Source organism: Chamaea fasciata, unplaced genomic scaffold (genome assembly GCF_029207755.1).
Source record: "Chamaea fasciata isolate MVZ Bird 193981 ecotype frontalis unplaced genomic scaffold, bChaFas1.0.hap1 SCAF_25, whole genome shotgun sequence".
NCBI lineage: Eukaryota > Metazoa > Chordata > Aves > Passeriformes > Sylviidae > Chamaea > Chamaea fasciata.
This window is the reverse complement of record NW_027094110.1, coordinates 3513426-3539251: the sequence shown is the minus strand read 5'-3', so window position 1 is coordinate 3539251 and position 25826 is coordinate 3513426. Positions and strand designations below refer to the sequence as shown.

The following is a 25826-nucleotide window of genomic DNA, read 5'->3' as shown; positions in this document are numbered from 1 at the left end:
TCAGGGAGCCCACGACAGCTGGGCCCAGGCTCTCAGCCTGCCCTGTGGCACGAGGGATCCTCACTGCCAGGCTTTGTGGAAAGACAGGATGACCCCAGCCCCCCTGAGCAGTGGGTCCCTGCCCCACAGCCGTGGGGGCACACACTGCTCGTGCCATGCCAACCCTGGCTACTGGGGATTTCCTTGGCTAGGACTGCCCCCCTTCTCCTTTCTCCCTAGCATAGGGTATGTATCCCTCAGGGGGCTTTAAAATATGCAGCAGCTCCAAGCACTCGCCTGAGGGCTCAGAAATGGGAACACGACATCGTTTAAAAACCTAATTGTTGGAGACTTCCTTCATCTCCCCTGCAATTCAGTCCAATTTTCCCTAAGCAGATTGGGGCTCCAAGGCTTGAGGCAAAATCCCCAGACTTTCCTCCAGCAGTAGAGATCACCAAGTGGTAAAACTCCCCCTGAATCATCACAGCAAGTCTCTCCCAATTCCAGACTGTGCAGTGGAAACTCCCACTACTGCCTGAGTCTTTATTGCCTCCATTTTGGGAGAGTTTTGAGCAGCCAAAAATATTACAGTTCTTCCAGGCAAGGGAGTTTGCTCCCTTCCTGCGTCACCTCTCCAGGCACAAACCAGAGCAGCAGGCAGGAGTGCTCAGACCTACAGATGTATCAGAGATGGAAAAGGAAATTTCCATTCCAGCAGCCAGAAGGCACATGGCTTCAAATTTCAGAACTACTTAGAAAAACAGAGCACTCAGGAGGGCCGAGGGGCTGCATTCCTGCAGGAATCCTTGCATCCCCCCAGCTCTCAGCTGGAAGAGAGGAGCCGGGAGCAATGCCCACCTTGCAGAGCACAAACAGGACACGAGCAGGGATGGCTCTGCTTTCTTATGGGCTCCAGCACAGGTTTCAAGCCCTGGCAATGTGATACTACTCATCACACACAGCCCTGCTGCTCTTCATCCCATGCTCAAGTGGAGAATCCACAGCCCCTTCAAGTGCTGTGTCCATTCTGCACCCCCTGCTCCCAACACAGCGTGAGACAGCTCCGACTGAGCAGAGGGAGACTTGGTTTAAATAAGGGAAAGTTTTCTGACCTGCAAAGATCTGAAGGGTTGAATAAATTGCCAAAGAAAGGCCACAGAGCTGTCCCTCTAAGAGGTTTTTGAGAAATTGGTGGGCAAACCCTGCTCAAGAATGGTGTAAGGAGACTTGATCCTGCCCCAGGGTTGGGGAAAGTGGCTACACAGCCCTTCAGTCCCACCCATCCTGCTTTTAAGATTCCTTGGTAAGATTTTTGTTGGTGTCTGAGTGTCCAACAGAGTCCTGCCCCATTGACAACCTGCTGTTGGCTGCTCCTGAGGAAAAAAAAAACCAGTCTGTGTAACAGGTACAACTCCATATGCTCTTCATCACACCTGGCCAGGAACTGGTGCAAAGCTGCTCAAAACTTGTGATGAATCCAACAACTGTGTGTAAATCATCACTCTCTCTCTTTAAAACCAAAGCAAAGATTCCCAAAATCTTGTCTTGCTCTAGAGAGCACCTCAGCCATTGTAAACACTGAACTGAGGCTTTAAATAATGCACTTCTCCACAGTATAAAACCCAAATTATCAGACTCTGTAAACAAAAATTCACAAAAAAGGGAACTCCCTGGATAGCCCCTCTTTACATTCCTTTTTCATTCAACATCCCAGTACTGGAGTGTGTAAGATTTTACTTGGTCATTAACAATGTTTCAGGAAGCTCCTTTCAGGCAACTGAACTGCTCAACTATGATGCTTCCACAGAAGACATAAAGGCATAAAATTCCCATCTGGATTTTTGCAAAAATCCTCAATTCCGATGAGCTTCATGGGAATGCATTTGGGCTTGGAGAGTGGGCACTGGTGACGCTGAAACAGGGCTTTACAAAACCACACCTAACTCCCAGCAAGCACAGCAGCTCTGGCTGTGTGTTTCTAAGGTCCTGCACACCAAGTAGAGGGAAACTGACGGACAGAAATGTGCCATGGATGGCTGGATCCAAAATAACTGGCTGGAAGCAGCTGTGGCATGGTGGATCGTGGCAGAGATGTCTCAGGATAGAGCAACAGACTGTTTCCCACCCCTGGCTTGCAGATTCACTAGAAATAAAACTGAAAAATGGTGTCTGAGAAACCACCATGAGGACTCTGATCTGCTTCTTCAACAGCTCAGTCTCAGCACATCACACAAGCTGATGTTGTGTCTTTCGTAGCTTATAACATCTGAAAACAAGAGAGGAGCAAAACAGGCCAGAAAACAGGAACAGGAGACCAGGGCTGAAGGGTCAAACGACACCACAGACTGAATATCAAAAGAGAGACTGATGTAGTAAGCAGGACATGGAAGACTTGGGAAGGGAGGCAGGGACATCACTGCCCTCCCTTCCCCCCACCACCACCACAGGAATTAACTGTACATTCAAACAACACAGAGCATTATGCATTTGGTAGGAGAAAAGGCATCAAAATTCACTCCAAACAGCCCACAGAGAAAATGCAACCATGGTTAAGCAGGGAAAAAAAAACAACAAAAACCTTCTCTTTGCATTTATCAGCAACATCAGCACATGAAACAAAACCTACAACATTTAATTGAAGTGACATTACCTTTGGGAAGTCATCCAGCCCAATCAAGCAAACTGACCATCACTGCGAGTCCTACAAGGCTAAGCAAGGAAGGAGCCCCCAGGAAAGTAAGGAAAAGCTTTCCTTTAATTATGTTTCTATAACTGCTTTGAAGAGAGAAACCCACAGTAAATCAATGGTCCCATTTTCCTTTTCCCCAAGCAGCTGCGAAGTGAACAGGTATTATTGCACCTGGAAGCACGCGAGTGCAGCTTGGAGTGATGATGCAGTGAAATGCTGACAGCAAAGTACACACCTTGGCATTGATATATGGGTCAAAGGGGCCGTACTTTTTGAGTTCTTTGATCTCAAGAGCATTCTACAAAAAGGAAGAGGAAAAAAGAAAAAAATGTGATAATGAAATGGGTGCGAAACAGCAACAAAGCAATGGGTGACTCCAAGGGGTGGAACGCCAGGACACAGCATCTTGTTCCAGTCAGAGCCATGGCCAGCAGAAGCTATTCCAGCTGGGATTGCTGTAACCTGGACCAGGCTCCAAGCACAGGCTCCTCAGCTGACTTCTCTCATTTAACAGGGCTCCTACTAAACAGGCATTAATGAAACATTACCAGCAAGGATCACACTAAGCTCTGGATTTTTTGCAAAGATCACCCCTCTAGCTGCCCTACTCAGAGCAGAACATTTACACTACGGGCTCTCACTCAGTTCTTGTCTGATTGATTGAAAAGGGTTACCTGCACTCAAGCCTATGTAATCAGACTGAGTGCCTGCAGCTGTGCCTGGAGACATGCTTAACCACAGCCCCAAAATGGAAAACTGTCACCAGAGACATCAGAACACACATTCCTCCTTATTCCTGCTCAGTGGAGGAATGATACAGAGTTACACTCCAACCAGATTTTTCATTCCACAATGTTTTAGTAGCATTTACCCCTGGGGCAGCCTGGTGCATCAAGCTACCCATCTTGAGAAACTTCAGTGTGGCACTTGGGTCCCCACAAAGAAGGACTGGGACTCCTAAAGCAGCCTCTGAAAGGAGTTTGATCCCCAGCTTCTGAAAAACTACCATGGAGCAAATCAACAGCAGGGACTCCCCAGCTGCTCACCTTGACTGTGAGCTGAACTCAGGCCAGGGGTGCCTGACCTACCTGGAATTACCTCTGGAATGAATGCCCTGGTTTAACCTGCTGGCATCAAGGCAGGCAAACCTGTTTTGGTTTATTCCTTTCCTCCTGAAAGAACATCTGAGTGGCTTTGGAGTTGATTCACAGGGACATCAGATGTTCCTGCCTTGGGGACAGGACAACCACAGCCCATTGCAGCTGTAGCCACCTGATTTGGGCCTGTCACTCTGTGTCTGCTAGACTCACCCAGGGACAGTTCAGTGACAGCACTCAGCTGGCCTCATTCATGAAACCAGTTCCTGTAAACCAAACTCTGCAACAACAGGAGTATTTGGGCCTTCCAGTAGAATTTCAGAAGTTCCTTGCAATTTAAGATACCTCTGATGTCCATGGGGCAGTTCCACAGGAGCCAGCCCTCTGCAGTGTACACAGCTGTCTCATAGTCCTCACTCCCTCTGCACCCCAGACCAAAACTGTCAGCTTGACAAAAGGAACAAATCCAAGAGGCTTTTTTTCCTTGCCTGCTTGCAAAAATAATTATTTAAGATTAAGGTAGGGATTTATCTGGGGGCAAGTAGTGTTAAAATTATCTTAAAACTTACAAATTAGTGAACTGGAGCAAGTGCCAGAGACAAGCCAGAAGAGCAGCTAAGAAAGCACGGCCAAAGAGACTGAACAAAGCTGCTTGGATTAGTTCCCAAAGGTGGGAGCCAATGGATCCTCTGCAGAACTAGAAACCTGCTCAGCTATCCAGCAGCTGAAAGGAAAACTGTGGGTTAGTTTTAGAAGCCCAGAAGCAGGAGACCACTTCCTAGGTGTTGAGCAGTTCTCATATTTATGTGTCTCTCTATAAAACTTAAATACCTTTTCATCCTACCACTAACTCAGAACTGAATGTCTTGCTTTAGGCAGTGTCCTTCTTATCCCACCAGCAAGAAGGACCTTACAACCATTGCTACTGGTCTGGGACGGGTCAGGAGTCAGCCAGGGAAGTGATTCAATGACACATCAGAGAAAATCAGGCAGACCTGCTCATTCACTTTGGTGTGTGAAGGGCCCTGGTGGATGAGGAGCTTCACTATGTCAGCATCTCCCTTCCAGGCTGCCAAGTGCAGGGGGTAACAGCCCTTACAATCTGCCACGTTGGTGAGCGCGTCGTTCCTCAGCAGAACTTCCACAACATCCCTGCAAGAGACAGGAACTTCAGTGAGACATTCAGTCCTTGTTTCACAGCTCACATTCTGCAGCAAGTACTGAACAAGAAGTTAATCCAAACAGGAGTGTTCCAGAGAGCCTCTTGAAATGTGATTTTTAAGGGTTCCTATTAAATGTTGCCAAAGGAAATGAAAAAAAAAAAAAAAAAAGAAATAAATATTGCTGAGATGAACTCAGGGAAGATCCACATTAACTCCTCATTAATGGAGCTGAACAGGGGCTGAAGTCAGCCACAAGCCTCTGCTGCAAAGTGAACTGCACCAGCACAAGGAGGGTGAATAAAGACTTTAACTCTGATTTCTCAGCATCTCAGGTAGCAATGAGCAACACAAGATCCACCACACTAAAGCTACTTAAAAATCTGCTATGCACACAAGGCAACTGTCAAGTGGTGCAGGCCCAGACCACCCTGGACACCAGAAAGACTGTAGGGACTGTCACCAGGGCAGCCCCTTTCACACGGTGTCACAGCTTATCCGAACTGCTTAGAAATAAACGGGTGGTTGGAAACCTCGGCGTTTGGAGATGTAAGATCACACACCAGCCAAAGCACTGACATTCTCCGCTTCTCCTGAAGATGGAGTAGTGCTGCACCAGTGCCTCAGCTGGTGAATGAACCACACAACGGTGGCCAGGGAAGCACAAAGCATCCACCCCCTGCGACCCCAGGCATGGGAACAGGACTCACTTATGGCCATTCAAAGCAGCGTGGTGCAGCGGGGTGTATCCAGTGCTGTCAACGCAGTTCACGTTCGGCCCCCTCCAGATGCTGCAAGACAAAAAGGGACAGGGAAGGCTTAGGTAAACACCAAACAGGGACAGGGCGAGGGCAGGGCCAGCTCTCACACCAGGGTGGGTATGTGAGAGCTGTGGTCAGGGGCAGTCACACGGAGCACAGAGCAGATGGGTCAGTGTGTCAGCACACGCCGGCACACGGAATCACTCCTCTGCTTCACCTCACCCTCCTGCCTTCCAACCAGAGCTCCCACTGCCACACATCCTTCAGCCATACACAGGCTTGCCAAAAAGCATTTCAGAGGAACATGTGTCTATTAGACTGAACCACAAGAGACAGCAAACCATCAACCCACTGTTAATTCACACCCCACAGAAGAATTCTGATGGCTCTGGGAAATTGTCCTTCTCCACAGCAAGAGTCACAAGGGGTGGGTGTAAGTCAAAGACTGTGGGATACAGAGTCTGCTCCTGGTCACCAGTGTGAATCCACACTGACTTCTCACTGTCCCAAAATCACTTCCATCTGTCAGCTGCTGGCAGTCTGTCCCAAAGAGTAGGTGGTCTCCCAGCACTTCTGAGAGCATTAACTTCCCTCCCTTGCTCAGAAGTTAAGCAGCACAGATTTAAGTATTAACCCTGGCAAGGATTACTCTTCCCCAGCCCCTGCAGGGTGCCCTGTTCACATCAGCACAGAATGGCACAAGTAAGAGGCCAGTGCTGCTCCTGAGGAGTGTGGAGTCTGCTGTCCCTCACCAAGGCCACCACCCTCTCCCAGAAACGGGCATGAAACTCAAACCAGGACATTCTTATAAGCAAACTGGAACTGTTCAACCTCCCTGATGATGGCCCTCTCCAGTACAACCCATCATCTGTGTGTGCTGGCCTGTTTTACACACCATCCTTTTAGGAATTACACGGCGCTTATTACGAGCCCTGACAATCCCACTTGTGCTAATGTGGTGCACTTTCCTGCTTTGTTTTCTTTGGGGGTAAAACTTAACAGTACCCTCTGATCCCCAGCTGAAATGGTTTAAAATCAGCCAGCTGTGGCTCTGTTTGAAGCTGGCCTTCTCTGAGCAATCCATTTCCTCCCCAGCATGAAGTCACAACGATTCACATGGCCCAGAGGCTTTCTAAAACAGCAGTCAGCACTGGGGGCTGCTAGCCAGGGGCACCTCAGTGCCACACAGCAGGAAAGGCACCAAACCAAGGGGAATCCCGTGCAGATGGAGTGGAACCCCAGAAGGGAATGAAGCAGCAGGATCAGTCTGGAGCATGTTTCAGTGGGAAATGGAAAGTCTGTCCCTGTCCCTTCCAAGTGACTCCTGATCTGCAGAGCATTATAAAAGGCTTTGCAGTCCTGAGATGGACTCGAGCTCTGCTAGAGGAGAGGCAGCTAAGGGGAAACTTTATCCAAGAGGACAGGCAAGTGAGCCACAAAATCCAATTTGCAAAGGATCAGAGGCTTATCCTGAGGCATCCTGCACGCCACGCACCATCCTGTGCTCCAGGAGGATACACTCACGCAGATGCAGATCAATACACACATGCAGTGCACCTCCAGCACTGATAACATTGTTCACAGGATGATGGCTTAAACCACCTCCAGAAAGTCAGTGAGACACCAAAAACCCCCACGCAGAGTGTGTGGGAATGCCCTGCCCGATCCAGCTCTGCAGTCCTGAAGCATGAAGGGGACTCAGTAGAGCTCAGCTCTGGTTTGTTCCTGGCAGGGGGCTCTTGCACTGTGGTTGCCCAAATAATTTATTGCTGGATTTAACATGGCAATTAATGGTTAGAACTAGTGCCAGAAAGCCTTGTGTGCAGTCTAGAGCAGTTCTAACACTGCACCTGTGCTGCCTTTGCTTGGGCTGTAACCTGGGCAGTGCCAGCATCCCGTGGTTTTGCACATTAATCTGAGCTGTGTTTGGAAGCTGAGCTCAAACTGCTTGAGGGTGAACACATGAAAAACCAGCAGCAATTAACACAAATGTTTCTTTCAGCTGAAGTTATGAAACGAGGAAAACCAGGGTCAGCGGTGAAGTGGGCAGGGCTGGGGACTGGAGCCTGGGGCATCCATCCCCATTGGAGCGTGGTGTCCCCATGATAAAACACTTCCTTAGAAATCTTCAGGTCAATGCTTTAGAGTAAAATGCAAAGTTTGTTCAAGGAGCTCAGAGGAGGAGAAAAGCTGGAGCCCAGGAGGGAGCTGGCCCAGCAGCGAGCGCTGGGTGCTGCAGAAACCAACTGCCAGGATCTAAAGATATTTAAAAAAAAAAAGAAACATCTGCTGTGTCCTCTCCTCCCCTTTGCCTTTTTATTCCTGCAAATAAAGAAAGCTTTTATCAAAGAAAGGTCAAATTACCCATAAGATCAGACTGGAAGGATCCAAGAGGGGAACAATTTATATTTAGATGTGGGGACTGCAGTGAAGTACATCACTCCCTTCCCTCCTCTTCCTCTTCGGCTCTGCCAGAAAGGCCATACAATTCTCCTGAGGTATGGAAACAGGGTGCTGAGAAAAGCAGAGCACAAAGCCCAGAACTCTCTGTGACTTTGGGCTGTTTCTGATTAAACAGAAACCCCAATCCCAGCACAGGCAGGAGAATGCTGTAAATACAGGTCCCCAGTAAAGGCCTGAAGCCAAACTGACCACTGCTGCTTTTTGATGTCTTTTCCCTCCCAATTCCCCAAAACCCCTTCACATCAAAGAGGGGTTTGCTTTTACCTTGTGGTCTCTATTCTCAAAGGATTACTCAGGTCTCGCCTGCCCTTTGCTACACCAGGGCAGCCAGCTGAAGATGCTCCTGATAGCATCTGTTTAAGACAACTAAGACTGAACGTTGAGGACATCAGGAAAGTTCTGAAAATAGCAAAATCCGCCCCATTTAAACTATTTCTTGTGCTCAGTTTTCTCTTGCTCCATGATTCAGCAAGTGCTGTAGGCCTTAAATAAAGCTTCCTGCTTGTGAAAACTGCTGAATAAAGCACATGCTTTAGGTCACAGTAAAACCCCAAAGTACCTTTAAAGAGGACCATATTCGTCCTCTTGCTTTTCCATTTCTTTCTTCCCAACTGCAGGAGTAACTTTGCTCACACAACCAACACAGGCAAGGAGCTAAAGCAGGGCCAAGCCTAGAGAACAACGTGGTGTTTTCAGCTCAAACGATGAACTTTTGGGGCCAGTTTCTGGTCTCACTAACATGGATTAAGGAAGCACCAGGAGAGCTCAGGGTGCTTGTGCAGAGCAGAGGGTGTTGGACCCCCTGTATTTACACACCCAACCCCAAAGACAAAAAGCACAATGAAACGCCAGCAAACACGAGTGGCTCGGCCCAAAGGCCCCAGGAAGTTTAAAGCAGCTGAGCCCTGGCCCCAGATATTTGTGTACTTCACTCAAAGCCTTAGAGACAAAGTGTCAGGAGGGCAGGCGAGGGCTGGAGGCGGATTCCCTGGAGTCCATTGCCCAGAGGCCACCACAGCAGGTCAGTCCCCCATCCCAGCTATCCACATCCATACAACCACTGGATTCCTGCAACCAAACGCAACCCTCGCTTGGTATTTCCTGCTTACAGAGGGAACACAAACAACCCAAAGGCTTTGGGCAAAGCCTCAGGGTTAGGAAGCTGCTTGTGTTTTTCCAAAGCGTGAGGAAGGGACTGCTGCAGCCACCTTGGCAGCGGGCAGGGTTTGGCATGGTGGGACTCTCAACAGAGCGGGGACCCCGTTTCTTACACACTCCAACCACCAGATACTACAGCAGCTTTTATAAACAAATGGCTGATGCAAGGCTGGAGAGTGGAGCATTTAGAGTAAAGCAGAGTATTGCTGGGGCAAGGGACTCTCAGTCCCTCCTGGCAGGTTTTGAGAAAGCCCAAGGGGAGCAGCTGGTCAGACTCCAGCTATCGGAGTCATGAGCTTCCGCTTCTGCACTCCTCAACTCCTTGGCCCAGATTTTAATTTGCTATAAGAAAAGTGGGTGGATTTTCCTCAAAGCCAAAGGGTCATGAGCTCAAGTACAAGATACCAGAATGGACAGGGAAAAGCAGGGACCATCATAAAGGCAGGACACATAGAAGTGACCCAGCTGACATCACACAACACCACAGCCAGAAGGAGAGCTGCTGAGCCTGGGCTCTGTCATCAGCCCCACTTCCGGCAGAGCCACTGACCAGGGATTCCAGTGAAAATCCTCAGGTTCAGTCCACTTTGACTGACACACTGCAGCAGTCAGAGCCACACCTGGCCTCTGCACAGAGCCAGACCTCAAGCTCCCACTTCACCAGCTCATTCTGAGTGAAGCAACAGCTCCAGCCTCGTTGCCCAACACCTGCAGACAGTTCAGCCAGTGTAAGGTCAACAGGGCGCTGTGAGAAACCAACATTTCCACCAGTGGAGCAACACTGTGCAGCAACCAATCCTCTGATGGCCAAAGGATCCCTTCTCCCATGGAAAGGAGCAGAGCCTTTCATTCCTCAGGTGCAGCAGGCGGCCAGGAGCAGGAAACCTGCATGCATTTGCAAAGTGACAGCAGCCTGTGAAGGATCAGTTCAGGGACTGAGAGGCAGAAGGTGAGCTCATCTGCTTCCCTCAGAACCAGGCTACCATCTCCCACTCCTCATTTCCAAGGGAGGCTGTTTCGGCTTGGCACAGACCCACGACAACCACACATTTAACTCCCGGGCTTGCAGCTCACACTAGGAAGGAACCAGACAGGGTTGGCACCACTAATAGAAACGTGTCCATCCAAGCTAAAATCCCCCATTAGGAAGAGGCCAGCCCTAGCCTTATGGATGGCTCCTGGCAGTGAAAATGCATTTATTTAAACATAATGTATGGTGGGGGGTGGCAGTGGGGACAGAAAGGCCGGGTGAGGCGTGCAGCGTGTGCTTCATCAGAGAATCCCTCCGAGCAGGGGCAAATAAAGAGCTGCAGGACAGGAAAAATATAGGTCTGGTTTGAGTGCATATGCTGCTCTTTATTCTTAAAAGCATTACAGGCACTCTGCAACCAGCTCCCATTAAGGAGCATTCCCAGCTGATGACAGGCCACGGAGCAGGAGCAGCCCCACAACACAGGCTCCAACGCTGGCGCTGACCTCAGGGCCAGAGCCAAACAAGCTTTGCTGGGAGAAGTGCAAAGAGGGTCGGCCATCGAGTCAGAGAAAGCCAAGCAGTGTCTCGGGGAGTGGTCCAGGAGCTCTGGGGGCTGATGTGTGTGGAAGCAGGAGCATCCCCCTGGCCAAAGGCAGCATGATGGCAAGGGAAGGGCAGGGAAAATGAGAAGGCAGCCACCCAGCACGGAGGTGGAAGGGTTTGACATGAAGTCTGGGCTCACTCAAGGAGGAAAGTGACCCCTAAAAGAGGACAGAGATTTGACACTTGCCAAATGCTGGCAAACCTCTCACTGAGGTTTACTGAACACTGATTTTGTGGCTCATTCTCTTCTTTTGCATCTGACTAGATGAGATTTTGAGGAATAAGAGCAAAAGGAACCAAAACATTCCTGCAGAAATACAGTGAACTGAGCAGCATTATCAATGTCATAAACCAATATCCCGGAACTGCAAACAGGAACCAGAGCACTGCTCAGGTAAACATTCCCCACTCTCCATTTGCAGCTCAGCTGTGCTCCCAAAGCACTGGAGAAAATACAATATTGAAAATAAACAAATAAATAAGATGCAGGAAAAATTAGCCAGATACATGTAGATGGAGCAGGCTGCCAGGTTCCACTGAAGCACAATTCCTTAGAAAGGTGCCGGACTTTCTGCTGGCCTTCCCTTCATTGAGCACTTCCAGAGAAATAGAAGGAAAGCAGGAAGGAAGCAGCCACAAAATTCCTGATCAAAACCACCAAGCAGCTGATGCTGCAGCACTGAGCTGGCTACAGCTGGCAACCTCGCACCGGGCTTTCCCTCCCCCTTCTCCTTTGTGAGATGATTTAACAAGCTGCAGAATCCCATGGGACATGTCAGCCAGCCAACAGCAATGGAGCATCGTGTCTGGAGCCCAACATGTCCATCTGCACTGTTCCCTTCTGACAGGCACAAAGCTCTGAGCTTGGAGTAAAAATGTCATCAAAAGGAACTTGTGCAGAAAACATTGTGGTAGAGCACATGCGCTCCCCTGCCTGCCACTGCCCTTGCATGGGGTGGATGTGTCAATTAAGTGGTTTGAGACTGCAGAAAATGTGTCACCCTCTGCTCACTGTCAGACAACGTCAACGGGATCAGAACACCACAAAGTTAATGTTTGTTTCCAGCACCCACAGGCATCAGATCCAATACACATCTTAGTAGGAATCTGGGATTTCTAGCACCTTGCACTTAGGAGGGTATGGGGATGGTGACACTTTATTTAAACATGGACACCCTCCTCCTGGTGAAGTCTCAGACGTCTCTGTAGAGAGACAATAAACCATCTCATGTTCTCCCCATCTGAGCACTCAAAGACTTCTCAAGGTCTGTCTGCTCAGCCCAGCCAGCCATGCTCTAATGCTCCTCTGGGCCACCATGGCTTCTTCCGGGGCACTGGCCCTTCACTTTGTGCCATGTCACCCACACTCATGTTCCCTCTCAGCCTGGCTGCTCCCCACCCCTTCCCAAACCCTGCTCACATCCCTCTCAGCCTGGCTGCTGCCCACCCCTTCCCAAACCCTGCTCACATCCCTCTCAGCCTGGCTGCTGCCCACCCCTTCCCAAACCCTGCTCACAACCCTCTCAGCCAGGCTGCTGCCCACCCCTTCCCAAACCCTGCTCACATCCCTCTCAGCCTGGCTGCTGCCCACCCCTTCCCAAACCCTGCTCACACCCCTCTCAGCCTGGCTGCTGCCCAGCCCCGATGCCTGGAACACTGAACCGTGACGTGTCTGACCTGGGGCAGATGAAAAGCAGGTAAATAGGCCAAATCAAGCAGAGACAGAGATTCAGGGACCGAATTACCCCTTCCCTACAGCAATTAAAAAAGCAAATGCAATTATTTTCTACCAACAACTGCACACAGAGTGCACTTTTGCCTTAGGGAGACTGAAACCAGTGAGACAGAGATTCGCACGACATCCCCCTTCCCCCGTGACATTGCCCAGATCAGTGACATGAGGACTCCGAATCGGTGCTGGCACTGCTGTGCTCAATTCCGTGCACATGGAAAGACCCCAGGACATTGGGAGGGACCCCTGGGTTGCAGCCCAGGACATCAGGACAGGCAGGAGAAACACGGTGCCGGAGTGAAAAGGAAATGAGTAGCTCTGACACCAACCAGCAGAATGACAGGATGAGAGGCAAGGCCCTCGAGGAAGAGGACACGGGACTGGAGAATTCAGAGCCACAACAAAGCTTCCACTGAAGCGTTTGGAGCACACTTTACCCTTGAACACAGCCCACACCAGCAGCCCAGCCGCTCACCCACATGGCTCCATTTAAGCCTGTATCAATCCCAGCTCCAGCTTAGCCAGGACTCCCTGAGGGCTAAAGAAAGACACAGCAAGGAGAGATTAACTGGCAACAGTGCAGGACACAAACAAGGCACTGACACACCACTGACTCCAGAGACATTCCTTCCTGATGAGCTTTTTAATTGGGTGCCCGAAGAGCAAGTGACAGGGGAAAGAGGGAGCAAAGACAGTAAGAGGAGGAGAGCAAACAGAGAAGTGACCCTGTGGTGGCTCAGGTGGGAACATGGGGAACGCACCTGAGCAACCACAGAGCTCTGTGACCAGCTCTGCTTGTTCCTGGTGGATGCTAAACAAGCAGAGAAATCACTGACTTAGTCAACAGTTCCTAAGGAAAAGCTCAGGAAAAGAAGGATAGAAATCAGAAAGGACATCCTTTTACTCCAGAAGCATCCTTGAAATCCAATCTGTTAGAGAGCAGGAACAGGCGTGAATGGCCAAGGCAGGAAATTATTCCCGAATCCCCAGATAACTCCTAGAAGTTGTCATTACTTGTCTGCGTTATCTGTACAGAGATAAGGTTAGAGCTGAAAAACACAGTGCTGAGAGCTGAGAGCGTGAGCCAGGCAGTCAAACAGAGGGGTGGAGTGTGATGGTCCTGCCCTGCTCTGAGAGCCCTGGGGAAGGGCAGGGACTGCTCCCCAAGAGCTGCCAGAGGCAGCTGCACCCACCCCTAATGCTGGAAAACTGAACCAATATCAGAACAGGCAGCAAAGAGAAATGTTCCCACATATTTCATGGTGGATCTGCAGCTTCCAGTCCTCGTTTCACCCAAATGTCAGCCCTGACTCTGCCTACAATGACAGCCTCAAAAAGCTTTTCCTCACCAGAAAAAAACTTCGTTCTTTGGGGAACATACGCAACATATGATGTTCCAAACCCCTTGAAATATTTCTGCCCACTTCTCTGCAAGAAGAACAGACCCAGCTCTGAGCCTTTTCTCTGTTCAATACAGCTCTCCCAGCAAGAAGCTGCTTTCAGCTACAGAGCCTTCCCCAGTCTGAGAGTTTAAATGTACAGAAGGAATGCACATACGCCAGTCAGACTCCTAAATATATGCAGGATAAAACTCCATGACTTCACACAATTTCAGGGTAACTGTGGCTGTCCCAGCAAATAATTATATCTCAGCTGTAACGACTCAAACCCATATAACAACCAGGATCCTCAGAGCTTTTAAACCAATTCTCTTTAGTCTTTATTTTCAGTGAAAAGGAATGTCAAGGTCACATCCTGTTTCACTCCTTCCGTGAAATAATTTCTGTTGAGATTAGAGGAAATATTTCCAAAATGCCAAATCCAGCACGAATTCCACACATCCTCCAAGTTCCATTTTCAGCTGTTCTGACCCAGAGTAGATGAGCCACAGGAGCTCAGACAGCTTCACAGCCTGCACCAGGCTGAAAGGAGCTGTGAAGGGGGCACAGGGGCAATGCAGTAACTGAAAATGATGCAAAGGTGGTTACTAGCAACACTCCAGGATAGTCACAAGTCAGCCCTGGGGATCACGGGATGAATTGAGGTCAAACATCTCTTACAGGGCAGTCAACTCTATCCGAGTCCCCACTGTGCAGTGAGAAACCATGGCTTAAGAAACCACTGGAAAGAAGCACCAGGAGAAAACCAGTGCAAGCCCACAGGACACAGCCTCTTATTTAAGTCATCTCATGGATTTCTCTGTCCTTGTAGCAGAACCAAGATCACGGCGCAAAGCTTTGAAGTCTTCAGAGCTTAAGGCTTTATCCTAATCCTGTTCCTGATTCCTAAAAAAATTGTGCTGATTCCTGAAACTGAGAGCAGTGAGGAAGAGCCTGTGGAGCCCACCTGGGTTCCTGCACGGGGGTGCTTCAAACCTCAGCAGGCATCCAGCCTTTGGAATCGGATTCTGTTCTAAAATCAGGCACTTTGTAATGCCAAACTTGAGCGGATTTCTCGGTGTCTTAATTAGGATGAGGCAAAAGTTGATTCACCTAATTTCCAACCCACTTCAATATTAGATTTGAAAGACCACCTATGACATCTTCAGCCTTGCTCGCCTCAGGAGTCTGCACAACAGCAGGCAACAGGATTAGATAAAAATCTAATGAGATAATGTATTTACATAATATTTATGGCACTCACTCTCAGACAGGGTTTTGTTCTTTCGTGCTTGACGTTGATTTTTAAATCTAATTTCCCTTTAAAAGAAACCATGTATTTAAATAACAAGGGAGGAGTGCGAACGTACCTGGGCTTATCAAACCTAAACGCCAACTCCAGCTCAACTTTCCTTCAGCTGAACAACTCGGGCTCCTGCAGAGTGTCCAGGAAAGCCATGTACACACACTCTTCCTCCTGTAATTCCCTAAGCGTCCTGCTATGTCAGATATACACCCCGATTTTCACCTGAAACCCTCAAAAGCCACGTCAGCAAGCCAAGCATGTGCCTAAACACACAGTCCCAGCACTTTGCATGCTGCAGCCTCCCAAACATTTCAACAGCTCACCCTCACTAACCCTGGGGAAACAGCCACCTTCACATCCTGCATGTGCCAGAGCCAGCTAAAATCCTTGGCTTAGGAAAAAGTAAAAACCACACAAATCTACACACTGCCAAGATAGAAACAGTTCCAAACTTGAGCCCCTTATCCAGCAGTCTGGAGGCTCAACTGGATTTTCTTCCAGGATACAAACACCTGCAGGAATCCCTGCTGAGTATCCAGCACCACATTCAGTTACAGTTAAATGGCAATCGAAGAAGTTTAACTCCAATCTGATTCATCCAAACTTCTCAAAGCTGAGTATTTCTCATTGAGTTATGGCACCAGGACAAAGTAATTTTGGATTCGGGTCTAGAAACGTGCATGTGACTGATGGATACCCAGGGACCGTGTGGTATTAATGCCCTGCCTGACCCAGGGCACAGCATTTCCCCACCCATGAGGGTGCAGGAGCACAATCTCTTGGAATCAGGACATAAAGAGCTCTGAGGCTCTCCAGGATTCGTGAAGAAGAGGGCACATTCACACGCTCCAGCTCAAATTTCATTCCAAAGGCAGCTCACACCTTCCTGCCCTGTCTTTATTTGAGCCTTTGCCCTCTCCCCAGCCCCCAGGCTCTCTGCTGCCGACAGCCAGCCCAGGTGCACCGACATTTCCAGCTCTGTTTTCCTCCCTCCTGCAGACAGCAGCTGTGTTCACTTCGCCAGTCGGTTGCTATAGAAACAAATCAATCCTCAATAGTTTTATTTTTACCAGTTTCTGTGAAATAGGATTTATCTCATTTCCATGACTAAGCTGTACGCTGGAGCTAGCTCTTTGGGACAGTGACAGTGCCAGCTCAGCATCAGGCAGAGCTTGTGCTGCAGTGACGAGAGGAAAGGGCCATCACCCGTGTTCAGAGGCATCTTCTCATCTCGAGGACACTTCACCTTGAGAGGATTCCACAGCACTCCACAGCTGCATCCCAGGAGCGGGACAGAGCAGGAGTGGGTGGCACAGCCCGGAAAGGTGATGGGCTCACATGGAGTGGAGGTGTCAGCACATGTTCTCTGCTGAGAGCCAGCCTGGCAGTCCCTCAGGCACTGCCACAGGAGGGGCTCAGCCTCCAGAACTGCCTGTCCTTTGTCCCAGGGCAGCTGAGAGGAGCTTTCCTTCTGGTCTGGCATGACACGGATGCATTTCCTCCCTTCTGTATCACCTGTACTCTGTGTCTCTTCTATGCTGTTTGTCCGTTAGTCTCACTGAAATGATGCGCTACCTCACAAAAACCCAGCTGGGTGAACGCTGTTTCTTAGCTCAGCTGCTCCCAATACACCAAATTCTGTTCCAACCATTCATCTCCAAAAAGCTCTGCTCCCTGCCAAAAGGCCTTCCCCAGCCAGAGGGGACCTGTGGCACCGAGTGAAGCAGCTCCACTTCACCAACACTCATTGCTGGGGCACGACCTGCTGCACGCAGGGAGCAGAAGGGAAAAGGAGACACTGCTCCTCCTGCCTTTCCCTCCCGCTGCATCCAGGAGCTGTGCAGCCTCAGGAGACAGCAGTTTATTAGACCTGCCAGCTGCAGCGTTTCCCCTGGCACAGCCAAACCTCGACAAGAGGAGCTGGGGATGGCTGGGCTCCTCATCCCAGCCAGACCAAGCTGGAATCTTTACACTGCACTGTACATCCGTCAAACACTCAGCATCCAGCTGAGCTCTGCATCACTCCTGCTTCCAGAACACAGAGTGAGTGCTCTGGCTGTGCACAGATCTGCAGTGATATTTCAGGACTGATGACACGAGTAGAGGCCACGAGGCTGTGGAAATGTCAGGATCCCATCACTCAAATACCTCAGGTTTGGTGACAGGTGTAGCCGTGTTTTGTTCCCAAAATTCCTCACACGGCTCAATGGCAGGATAAGAACTCGGGGTATACAAATCAAAAAGCCATCAGGGAACCTCACAAACATCCCCTCAGAGCACTCGAGTCTCACAAGCACCTGAGCACAAACAACTCAGGCTTTGAACAGCTGCTCAGGATCCTCCAGCCAGGGCTGGAGCCAGGCCCAGGCATGGCATGGGAAATGAGTAAATGCATGTAGTGGATGTGTTTTGCTGCTCCTTCCATGACAGGACAGAGCACAAACCTTAGGTGAGCCCTGCAAATGCTCCTGGGAAGGTAACCTGGCAACTGGAAAAACACCTGGGAGCCTTGAGCCTGGGCTCTGCTCCAGCCCCCAGCCCCTGCCACCTTGGGACACTGTGACTGTTCGCATCCTGCACCACCTGCCTTGGTTCCAACATCCTCAGCATCCTCAGCACAGCAGAATCCACCTGATGCTCCTCACCTGAGACCAGGACCCCCATGATACTCCTCACATCTCAGCTCACAGCAACTCCCTGATGAAGCATTTGAGGTAACCTGCAAGAGCATATGAGTACTTCCAGAAGTCACCTGGCACTTCAAGACACTCTCAAAGCAAGGCAAAAATTGAGCTCGAAGTCTCACCCTCCATCTGACACAAACACGATGATACTTCAATATTCCCAAGACAGAGAGTCCCAGAGCACCAGAGGACTCAGCACGTGGGGAAAGACTGATGGAAAACCAACACCTGGAAGAATGTTCAGCCCCCCCCAACCCACCTGTGTGTGCAGAGCCTTCCACTTCCAAAACCCCTCCCTGCCAACCAAACCCTGGGGCTGCCCACAGCCCACTGGGAAGGGAATGAGACAGGGCTCTCTCAAGGGGGTTTCACAGGAAGGAACCCACCCACCCATCAATTCCCATGTGTCCAAGAAAGCCCCAGGTGCTGTGAAACCACCAGGGCTGCTTTGCCCACTGGCTTGGGCAGAGCTAAGGCCACTGCTCTGAGGTCCCTGAGCGAGGAGAGCCCGGTGCTCCTGACCCAGCCCTGAACACGGAGCTGTGCTGACCAAAGCACGCAACAAAAGCTTTCCAAAACTACATCACACAGAGACAAAACACTGCAGAGTCACAGCCAGTAACTGCAGCCTTTGAATTCTTTAAGAAGTACTTAGGAAACAATTCCCAGCCGAGTGCGGGTGCACACCTGTGCCTGTGGCACAAGCACCTTCAGCAACCCCTGTGCTCGGGTGTGTAATTAAGGAGGGATCCGTGTGCACGGGAGGGCGTGGAGAGGAGAAGGTTTGGAGTGGGTGAGATGATGAATCACAGCAGCAGGACGAGGGGAAGACCCAACGTTGCCCTGTTCCGTGGGAAAGCAGCAGGAGCAGCGCCCTTGTGATGGGGAAGGGGAAGAGAGGGAAGCACCTTGTATGCACAACCCTGGCAGCCGGACCTTGGAGCCTCCCTGCTGCTGTCTCCGTGGGACACTGCAGGACACACGGAGGGACAGACACCCCGACAGCCCGACCCTGACCTCGGACAGGGCAATCCCCCCCATTCCTGGCAACAGCACCGTGTCCCTTCCAAGGGAACGGCAGCAGACAGGCACAATCAGAGCCTCGCCTCCCAGGAGTACACAGATCCCTGCTGTAAACCATCAGCCACGCCAGAACAAATACCAAACCCCACTTTTTTAAAAAAGAACTCATTTTTCTGACTCCTAACAGTCCTCAGACTGTTGGAAGCCACCGCAAGTGTTCTGCCATCACACCATGTCATTCTCTAAACCAACCAGAGCCCCCACCAGCAGCAACGCCTGGAACAAGGGTTGTGGCTCCTGTGGAGAGACTCGACCCTTCCCACAATAGATGTGCACCCAAACTCCTCATTCCCAGCAGAACCATCTCCCTGACACCCTCCCTGGGGACTGCATATCCCATCTGGGGCTCAGCAGCAGCCTCAGTTTCCCCCTCTGGCAACACAGATCCAGACTTTTCACAGCAATAGATGAAAATAAAAAGTCGCTTCTGCAGATTTGGCTTTAACACAACCCATCCCTCATTGCTCTTGGCAAAACCTCCCGAATGCAGCCTGATAGCTCAGCCACAGATTGTTCTGTTGTTTCCCATCTTTAACTTCACAGCGAACCACTAAAAAAAAAATACAATAAATGAAATTCTGCAGCCTCGATGCAGAAGTGGCTCATAACCCCGAGAAACCTCAAGGATTCACAGACCATTTCTGATTTCTGGACTTGCTGTTGCTCATAAGCCTTAAGCTGTGCATGCACAGAGTGGGTTTTCTCTCTGGCTGCTCCCTGCTCCTCACATGGTGCTTCTGCCTGTGCCGTGATCCGTGGCTGGAACCAGAGAAGCCAGGCCTGGCCAAGGAGATGGGCTCTGCTCCCTGCCGGGCCAGGCCTTGGCAGATCCCAGCAGGGAGCCGAGCCTCCCAAACCCTGGCAGCCATCACCTCTTTGTGAGCCCACCATCTGCTCTGGCAAATCCACGCTCCCGTTTTCCCCCTCCTGCATCCTCCACATTCCCTCAGCCCGCTGTCAGCATTCCCGACTCCCAGCAGCTTCACACTGGGATTTATTCTCCTGCCCAATGCCCTGACTGTTACACCCTGGCACATTCACCCCTCGAGAGAGAGACTTAAATTGTCTTTGAAGTTCCTCCTCCTGTGGCTTATCCCACTCCATCCCGTGCTGCTTCCTGCTCTCCTGCAGCCACAGGTGATTGGAGTCTGTGCTCTCTCCACACCCAGCGGGCCCTGCTGGGCCTGGGCAGGAGCAACTGCAGCCCAGACCGTGACAAAGGTCACATTTAACTGATAACAGACTGATGGCAGGTCAGGTTACCTGATAAAACACCACATTCCAAGGAATCTACTGCCAGGGGCATCTTCTACCACTTCATGGAGCAGCACCTGCTCTCTTTGGAAGAGAAATGGCCCAAACCAATGAGTGCCAGCTCAGAGCAGGTGCCAGCTCAGCACACACCAGGTGTAATGTGGGAATTCCAGGGAATGCCTGGTTTGCACCCCATCCAAAATTGTATCTTTGAGACACCTGGAACGCAGAACTGACAGAAAGAGCTGTGACAGGAGAGAAGAGCTTTGGGAACAGGTTATCCAAATGGCAGGACTTAAAAGAATAAAATAGGAACTAAAATAGGGACCTGAAATCGGGTGGAGAAAAGAACAAAGGTGCCGGCCCAGCAGAGTGTTTATGATCCTGTTCTGGGAACGAGCTCTGGGGGTGGAGAGCAGCTCAGCAGTTCCGTGTCAGGAGAGATCCTCACAGACATGAGGAGCCTCAGCAGGACCAGGGATCAGCCTGAGCAGGGCCAGCGGCTGCCTGAGGAAGGGAAAATACTGAGCATGCAGACCTGACTGAGGGCAGGCTTCTCCTCACAACCAAGGAGGGCAAAATCCTACATCAGAGAAGTTCCCATGCTCTAGCATTGGAAAAAGTGAGGTTTTCTCCACCCCAAAACTCATCTGTCTGGTCCCTACAGCCTGCCCCAGCCTGTGTCCTGCACCTTCTGACCTCTCCTTGCAGGGACGCTCAGCAGCTGCTTCTCATCAAAACCTCATCACAAACTCCCCCTCACCTGGAGGAGTCTCACAGAGCCAGAGCCCAGCAAGTGGTCAGGAGGTGGGAACCAGCCACAAAGCCCCTAAACGGCAGCAGGTGGCACACGGGATGCATTGCCATGCCCCACAACGTGCAGCCAGACCAGGAACTGGTGTCGCAGGCACAAATCCCAGCTGTACAGGGAGAAACAGCTTCAGGGGCTGGGACCTGGGCAGGGGAAAAAGGGGCAGTTCCAGGGTCACCAGCAGGTACATCCAACAGCCAGGGCAGTGAACACAGAATATGAGTGACAGCTGTGACAGCCACCATCCTTCAGACAGGTGTCTGTGCACAGAGCCGTGTTCACAAGTGAGAAACACAGTGACAGGGCAGGGTCAGAGGGATGGGCTGGCTCACTCTGGCACCATGGAACTGCTCCAGGACCGTGGCACCACGGGCACTGTCCCGGGGAAAGGCAGGGAACAGGCACCGCCGTGCCCAGGTGCTGCCAGGCAGCGGCTGATCTGGTTCAGCTCACGGGGTGTTCAACTGCACCGACCCTTTGCGCTGATCTGAGCCCCCTGTGGGCACATCCATCCTGCTCAAACAAGGGCTCAGACTGTTTAATATATCAAAAGAGAAGAACAAAGCTCGACCCAAGGGTAGATTTACGTTTCACAAAGGCAAACGTGTGCCTCAGGGCAGGGTGAGCTCTCGCATGTCTGCAGGCCTCTGCCACCAGCACAACCTGCAGGTATCCAACTGGGTTATGCTAAGGAAAAACGGATTAAATTCAGCCAAAAAGGGGCAAGTTACATCCCTCTGAACAGTCGGGTTGCGTAGCAACAGTGTCACTTGGCACTGGACACCAATCTCCTCCACACCTCCCGTACAGACCAATTGCTCAGGGACCAGGAGCGTTCCCGGCAGAGGCACAAGTGCCCCACAGCTGCAGCTCCAGAAGCACAGCAGCCAGAGGTAATGCCAAAAAACGAGGAAGAGGTAAAAAAAAAAAAAACCCTAACAAAGATCCAAGGGCTTCAACCAGCAAATCCCACATGGAGCTGGGGACGAGCCGACCCCAGGCCCGGCAGAGTGTCACCGCCGGCCGCGACAATGCCAGCGCAGGGCCCGGACACCTCGCCCGACACCCGGGAAAGTCACCCCGCGGCTCCCACCGCGGGAACCTGCCCCGGCCACGGAGCCCTCAGACACAGCACAGCAGCGCTGTGACACCGGGGGACAGGCCAGCGCCCAGCCCCGGCGCTGCCGGCTGCACACAGCCACAAAGTCACCGCTCTCTCCGGTCCCAGCCGGCCGAGGGCACGGCAGCCCGAGGGGCTCCGCCGCGGCTCCCTCCGGCACGGCCCCCCGGCATCTCTGGTCCCACCAAACCCTCAGGGGTGCCCAGGTCACACAGCCCGCTGCCATGTCTCGTCCCACACCCTCGGCCCTCGAGTCCTACCCGGGGAGCGTCCAGCTCCGGCCCACCCCCCCAGGGGACAGCCTGGGGACAGACCCCGGCGGGTCTGCAGCCCCGGGAGCCGCCGGCACCCCTTTGTCCCGCAGCGCTGGGGCTGCACTCCATGAGCACATCCAGCCCTACAGGAGCCCCCGGCCCCATGCACGCCACCCACAGCTCCCGCTCCCTCCTGTCCCGCAGCCCCACAACCAACTCCCGGCCCGTGCGGAGCCCGCACCTCATCTCAAACCCCTCGGTCCCCGCCCCGGGGCCGCGCTCACCTGAGCAAGCTGGACAGCGGGTGCCCCACACCGACGCTCCCACCGCTCCCGCCACCGCCTCCCCCCGCGGAGCCGCCGCCGCTGCCGCCGCCGCCACCGGAGCCGCCGAAGCCGGAGCTGAGGCGCTTCCCCGAGAGCAGCTTCTCCACGGCCGGGAGGTTCCCGGTGCGCGCGGCCTCCAGCAGCTCCTGCTCCTTCCCCATGGCCGGCGCGGCCCGGGCGCCCGCGCGACTTCCGGGGCGGGGCCGCGGCGGGGCGGAGGCGGGGCCTGAAGGGAGGGAATGGGCGGGACCTGGTGGGTGGGCGGCACAAGGGGCGGGGTTTGTGTAGGCCTCGCCCCCCCCACGCTGCCTGTGGTCCCTCAGCCGCGCTCGCTTTGGGCGGGTCTGGGGCGGTTTCCCGTGCGGGGCCCGGGCGGCGGGGCCGCTCTAACACCGTGTCCCGGCAGGCTCCGGGTGTGGGGACGGCGGCTCAGAGCGGGGCCGGTCGGTCCGAGCGTGCGGGGCCCGGGGCTGAGCCCCGCAGAGGCCCCCCTCCACAGCCCCGCTGCCATGGCGACAAGCCTGGCCCCGCGCATCGCCTCGCGGTGCCCGTAGCTGTGGTCATCAGGAGGCGCCGTTGGCGTGGCGACACGCTCCGCCCCCATGGCGGCGCCCGTAGAGCGTCATTAAGATGCGCTGCCGAGTCGCTGTTGCCGTGGCAACAGGCACCGCCCCCGCCGCGGCGCCCGCGGTCATTTGTCATCAGGAGGTGCCGTCGCATCTTCGCTGCCATGACTACAGACTCCTCCGCCCGAGTGTCGCCGGTAAATGTCCGTCATCACGAGCCTCCACGCGCCCCCGTTCCCATGGCGATAGGCTCCGCCTCCTCACGGCACTCGTAGTGTTACGTCATCAGGAGGCGCCGCGGGCGCGGCCATGGCGGACCCGGCCCGGGAAGCGCTCGGTGCCGCCGCTGTCCCGGAGCCGCCGCCCGCGGGCTCATCTCCGCCCATCGCCGGCGATGGGGCGGCGGCCGCGGGGGAAGCGGCAGCCGCAGAGGGAGCGGGAGAAGGCGAGGTGGGGGAGGCTGGCGGTAGCAGCGAGCTCAAGGCGGAGGTGGCGGACGGGGAGGTGAGGCGGGAGCGGGAGCGGGGCCGGGCCGGGCCGCGGGGCCGCAGAGCGAGCGCTGCCCTCTCGTCCAGGTGAGGAGCGCCGAGGGAGAGGCGGCGGACGCGGAGGACCCGGGGCTGCAGGCATGTGCGGCCAGGAAGGTGAAGCTGGAGCTGAAGGAGCGGAAGGAGAAGAAGCAGAAAGTGGACGAGGACGAGATCCAGAAGATGCAGTAAGTGCCGGCGCGGCGGTGCCGGGGAGTTCGGGAATCGTGTCCCCGGTTCCGACCTCACCCTTCCCGGTGCCGCAGTCCCAGATTCCCCCTCCCACCCCGCGTTACAGCGCAGCGCTGCCCTCTCCTCCCGGCCCTGGCTGGTACCGCGGGGGGCTGTAATGATCGCTCTCTCCCCCGCAGGATCCTGGTCTCCTCCTTCTCCGAGGAGCAGCTGAACCGGTACGAGATGTATCGCCGCTCTGCCTTCCCCAAGGCCGCCATCAAACGGGTACGAGGGAGGAACAAGAGCCCGAGCGGGGCGGGCTGGGCGTGCCTCGGGACCCTCCGGAGCTGTGCCGCTCCCACGGCTCAGCCCAGTGCTCCGGGACGGCTGATCCCGATGGATTCCAGCTCAAATCCCGGCACCACGACCTGATGCTGCAGCTCAGGGGCTGGGTGGGGCTGAGGGGTCACAGCCCGTGGGGCTCTGACTGTCCCTGTCCCTGTCCCAGCTGATCCAGTCCATCACCGGCACCTCCGTGTCCCAGAACGTCGTCATCGCCATGTCGGGCATCTCCAAGGTGTTCGTTGGGGAGGTGGTGGAGGAAGGTGAGTGGCACCTGCTCAGTGACAACTGAAGAACCCGGGGTGAATTCCCTGCCTGGAGCAGGACTTGGAACAGGACAGGGTTTTCCGTGGTTCTCCCTTCCAGCAGCAGCTCTGGCTCGGAGCAGGGCCTGGGGAAGCTGCCACAGCCCTCTGATCCTGCCAGTGTTGCTGCTTCTCCTCAGGCAGAGAACCTGGGAGGGCAGCTCTGTCCTTCAGCCCCAGAGCAGCTGCATGAGGATCTCTTTAGTGCTGCAGGGACAGAGGAGTTCCTTAAGCCTCTAAACCTGCCCCAGTCTTCCTTTATGGGATGGGCTCGGATCAGCTGTTGCTGCTCAACTGTCGGGGGATCACAGCCCACCCAGCCCCCAGGGCTCCAGAGCAGAGGCTCTGAGCTCCTCCATTCCCAGGATCCAGCATCTCCACAGTGCCTGAGTGGTTTAGAAGCTTTTTGTCCTGGTTGCTGCTCTGGGACTCCTGTCAAGGAGGAGCTCACGGAGCAGGTTCATTCCTGGCTCTGAGCTGCAAACCCCAAACACAAACATTACCTGTTCCTTTCACTGAAGCAGCAGCAGGGGCTGGGCAGAGCTCAGCTGGCCCCTGCCATGACCCCTCTCTCTGTTTGTGCAGCTCTGGATGTGTGTGAGAAGTGGGGGGAGCTGCCCCCCCTGCAGCCCAAGCACATGAGGGAGGCCGTCCGGAGGCTCAAGGCACGTGGGCAAATCCCCAACTCCAAGTACAAGAAGATCATCTTCCACTGAGAGAGGCTGGAATGAGCTTCCTGTAGGACCTTCCCACATGGACTCTTCCATAAGGCCTCTTTGGGGTGGCCTGTGGGACCTCAAGGATGTTCCTGCTGTCCCTGCCCACACTGGGCAGAGCCTGGATGCGCCCTTGACCTGGACTTGGGCTCTCTACGCAGAAGGGAGAGGAACATCCAGGGGCTGCAGAGCATTTCCTGCTGGCCCAGACGTGCCATCTGTGCCCAGATGTGTGGGTTGGTTTTTTTTTTTTGTACATTAAACTTATTCTTGTGTTTGTAACCTGACTGGGAGCTGCTCATTGTGTGACCCAAGGTGCTCCCAGAGCTGCTCCCAGCCTGGTTCCCTGGGAACACGTGCTGGG

The 25826-nt window shown here is 53.1% G+C and overlaps 2 protein-coding genes across 7 annotated transcripts in view; one reads left to right on the top strand and one right to left on the bottom strand.

The window, feature by feature from the left end:
• Positions 1-22996, bottom strand: part of ANKS1A (ankyrin repeat and sterile alpha motif domain containing 1A) — a 77365-nt gene extending 54369 nt beyond the window's left edge. For 4 of the 6 annotated variants that reach the window (XR_010723823.1, XM_066204163.1, XM_066204159.1 and 1 more), the window contains exons 1-4: positions 22791-22996; positions 5636-5716; positions 4761-4917; positions 2904-2966 (exon numbers count right to left, since the gene is read on the bottom strand). Coding sequence is in view for 4 of the 6 variants with exons in the window: in XM_066204163.1 (XP_066060260.1) it covers positions 2904-2966; positions 4761-4917; positions 5636-5716; positions 22791-22993 (504 nt within the window). In the remaining 2 variants the exon portion in view is untranslated. The other 2 variants (XM_066204161.1, XM_066204162.1) reach the window with 2 other exon arrangements.
• A 566-nt stretch (positions 22997-23562) lies between these two features.
• On the top strand, positions 23563-25749 carry TAF11 (TATA-box binding protein associated factor 11). The gene is given in 6 exon segments (XM_066203766.1): positions 23563-23670; positions 23672-23902; positions 23974-24113; positions 24297-24384; positions 24608-24704; positions 25332-25749. Coding segments are annotated over 6 exon segments (795 nt in total). The 3' UTR covers positions 25463-25749.
• The last annotated feature ends 77 nt before the right edge of the window (positions 25750-25826 follow it).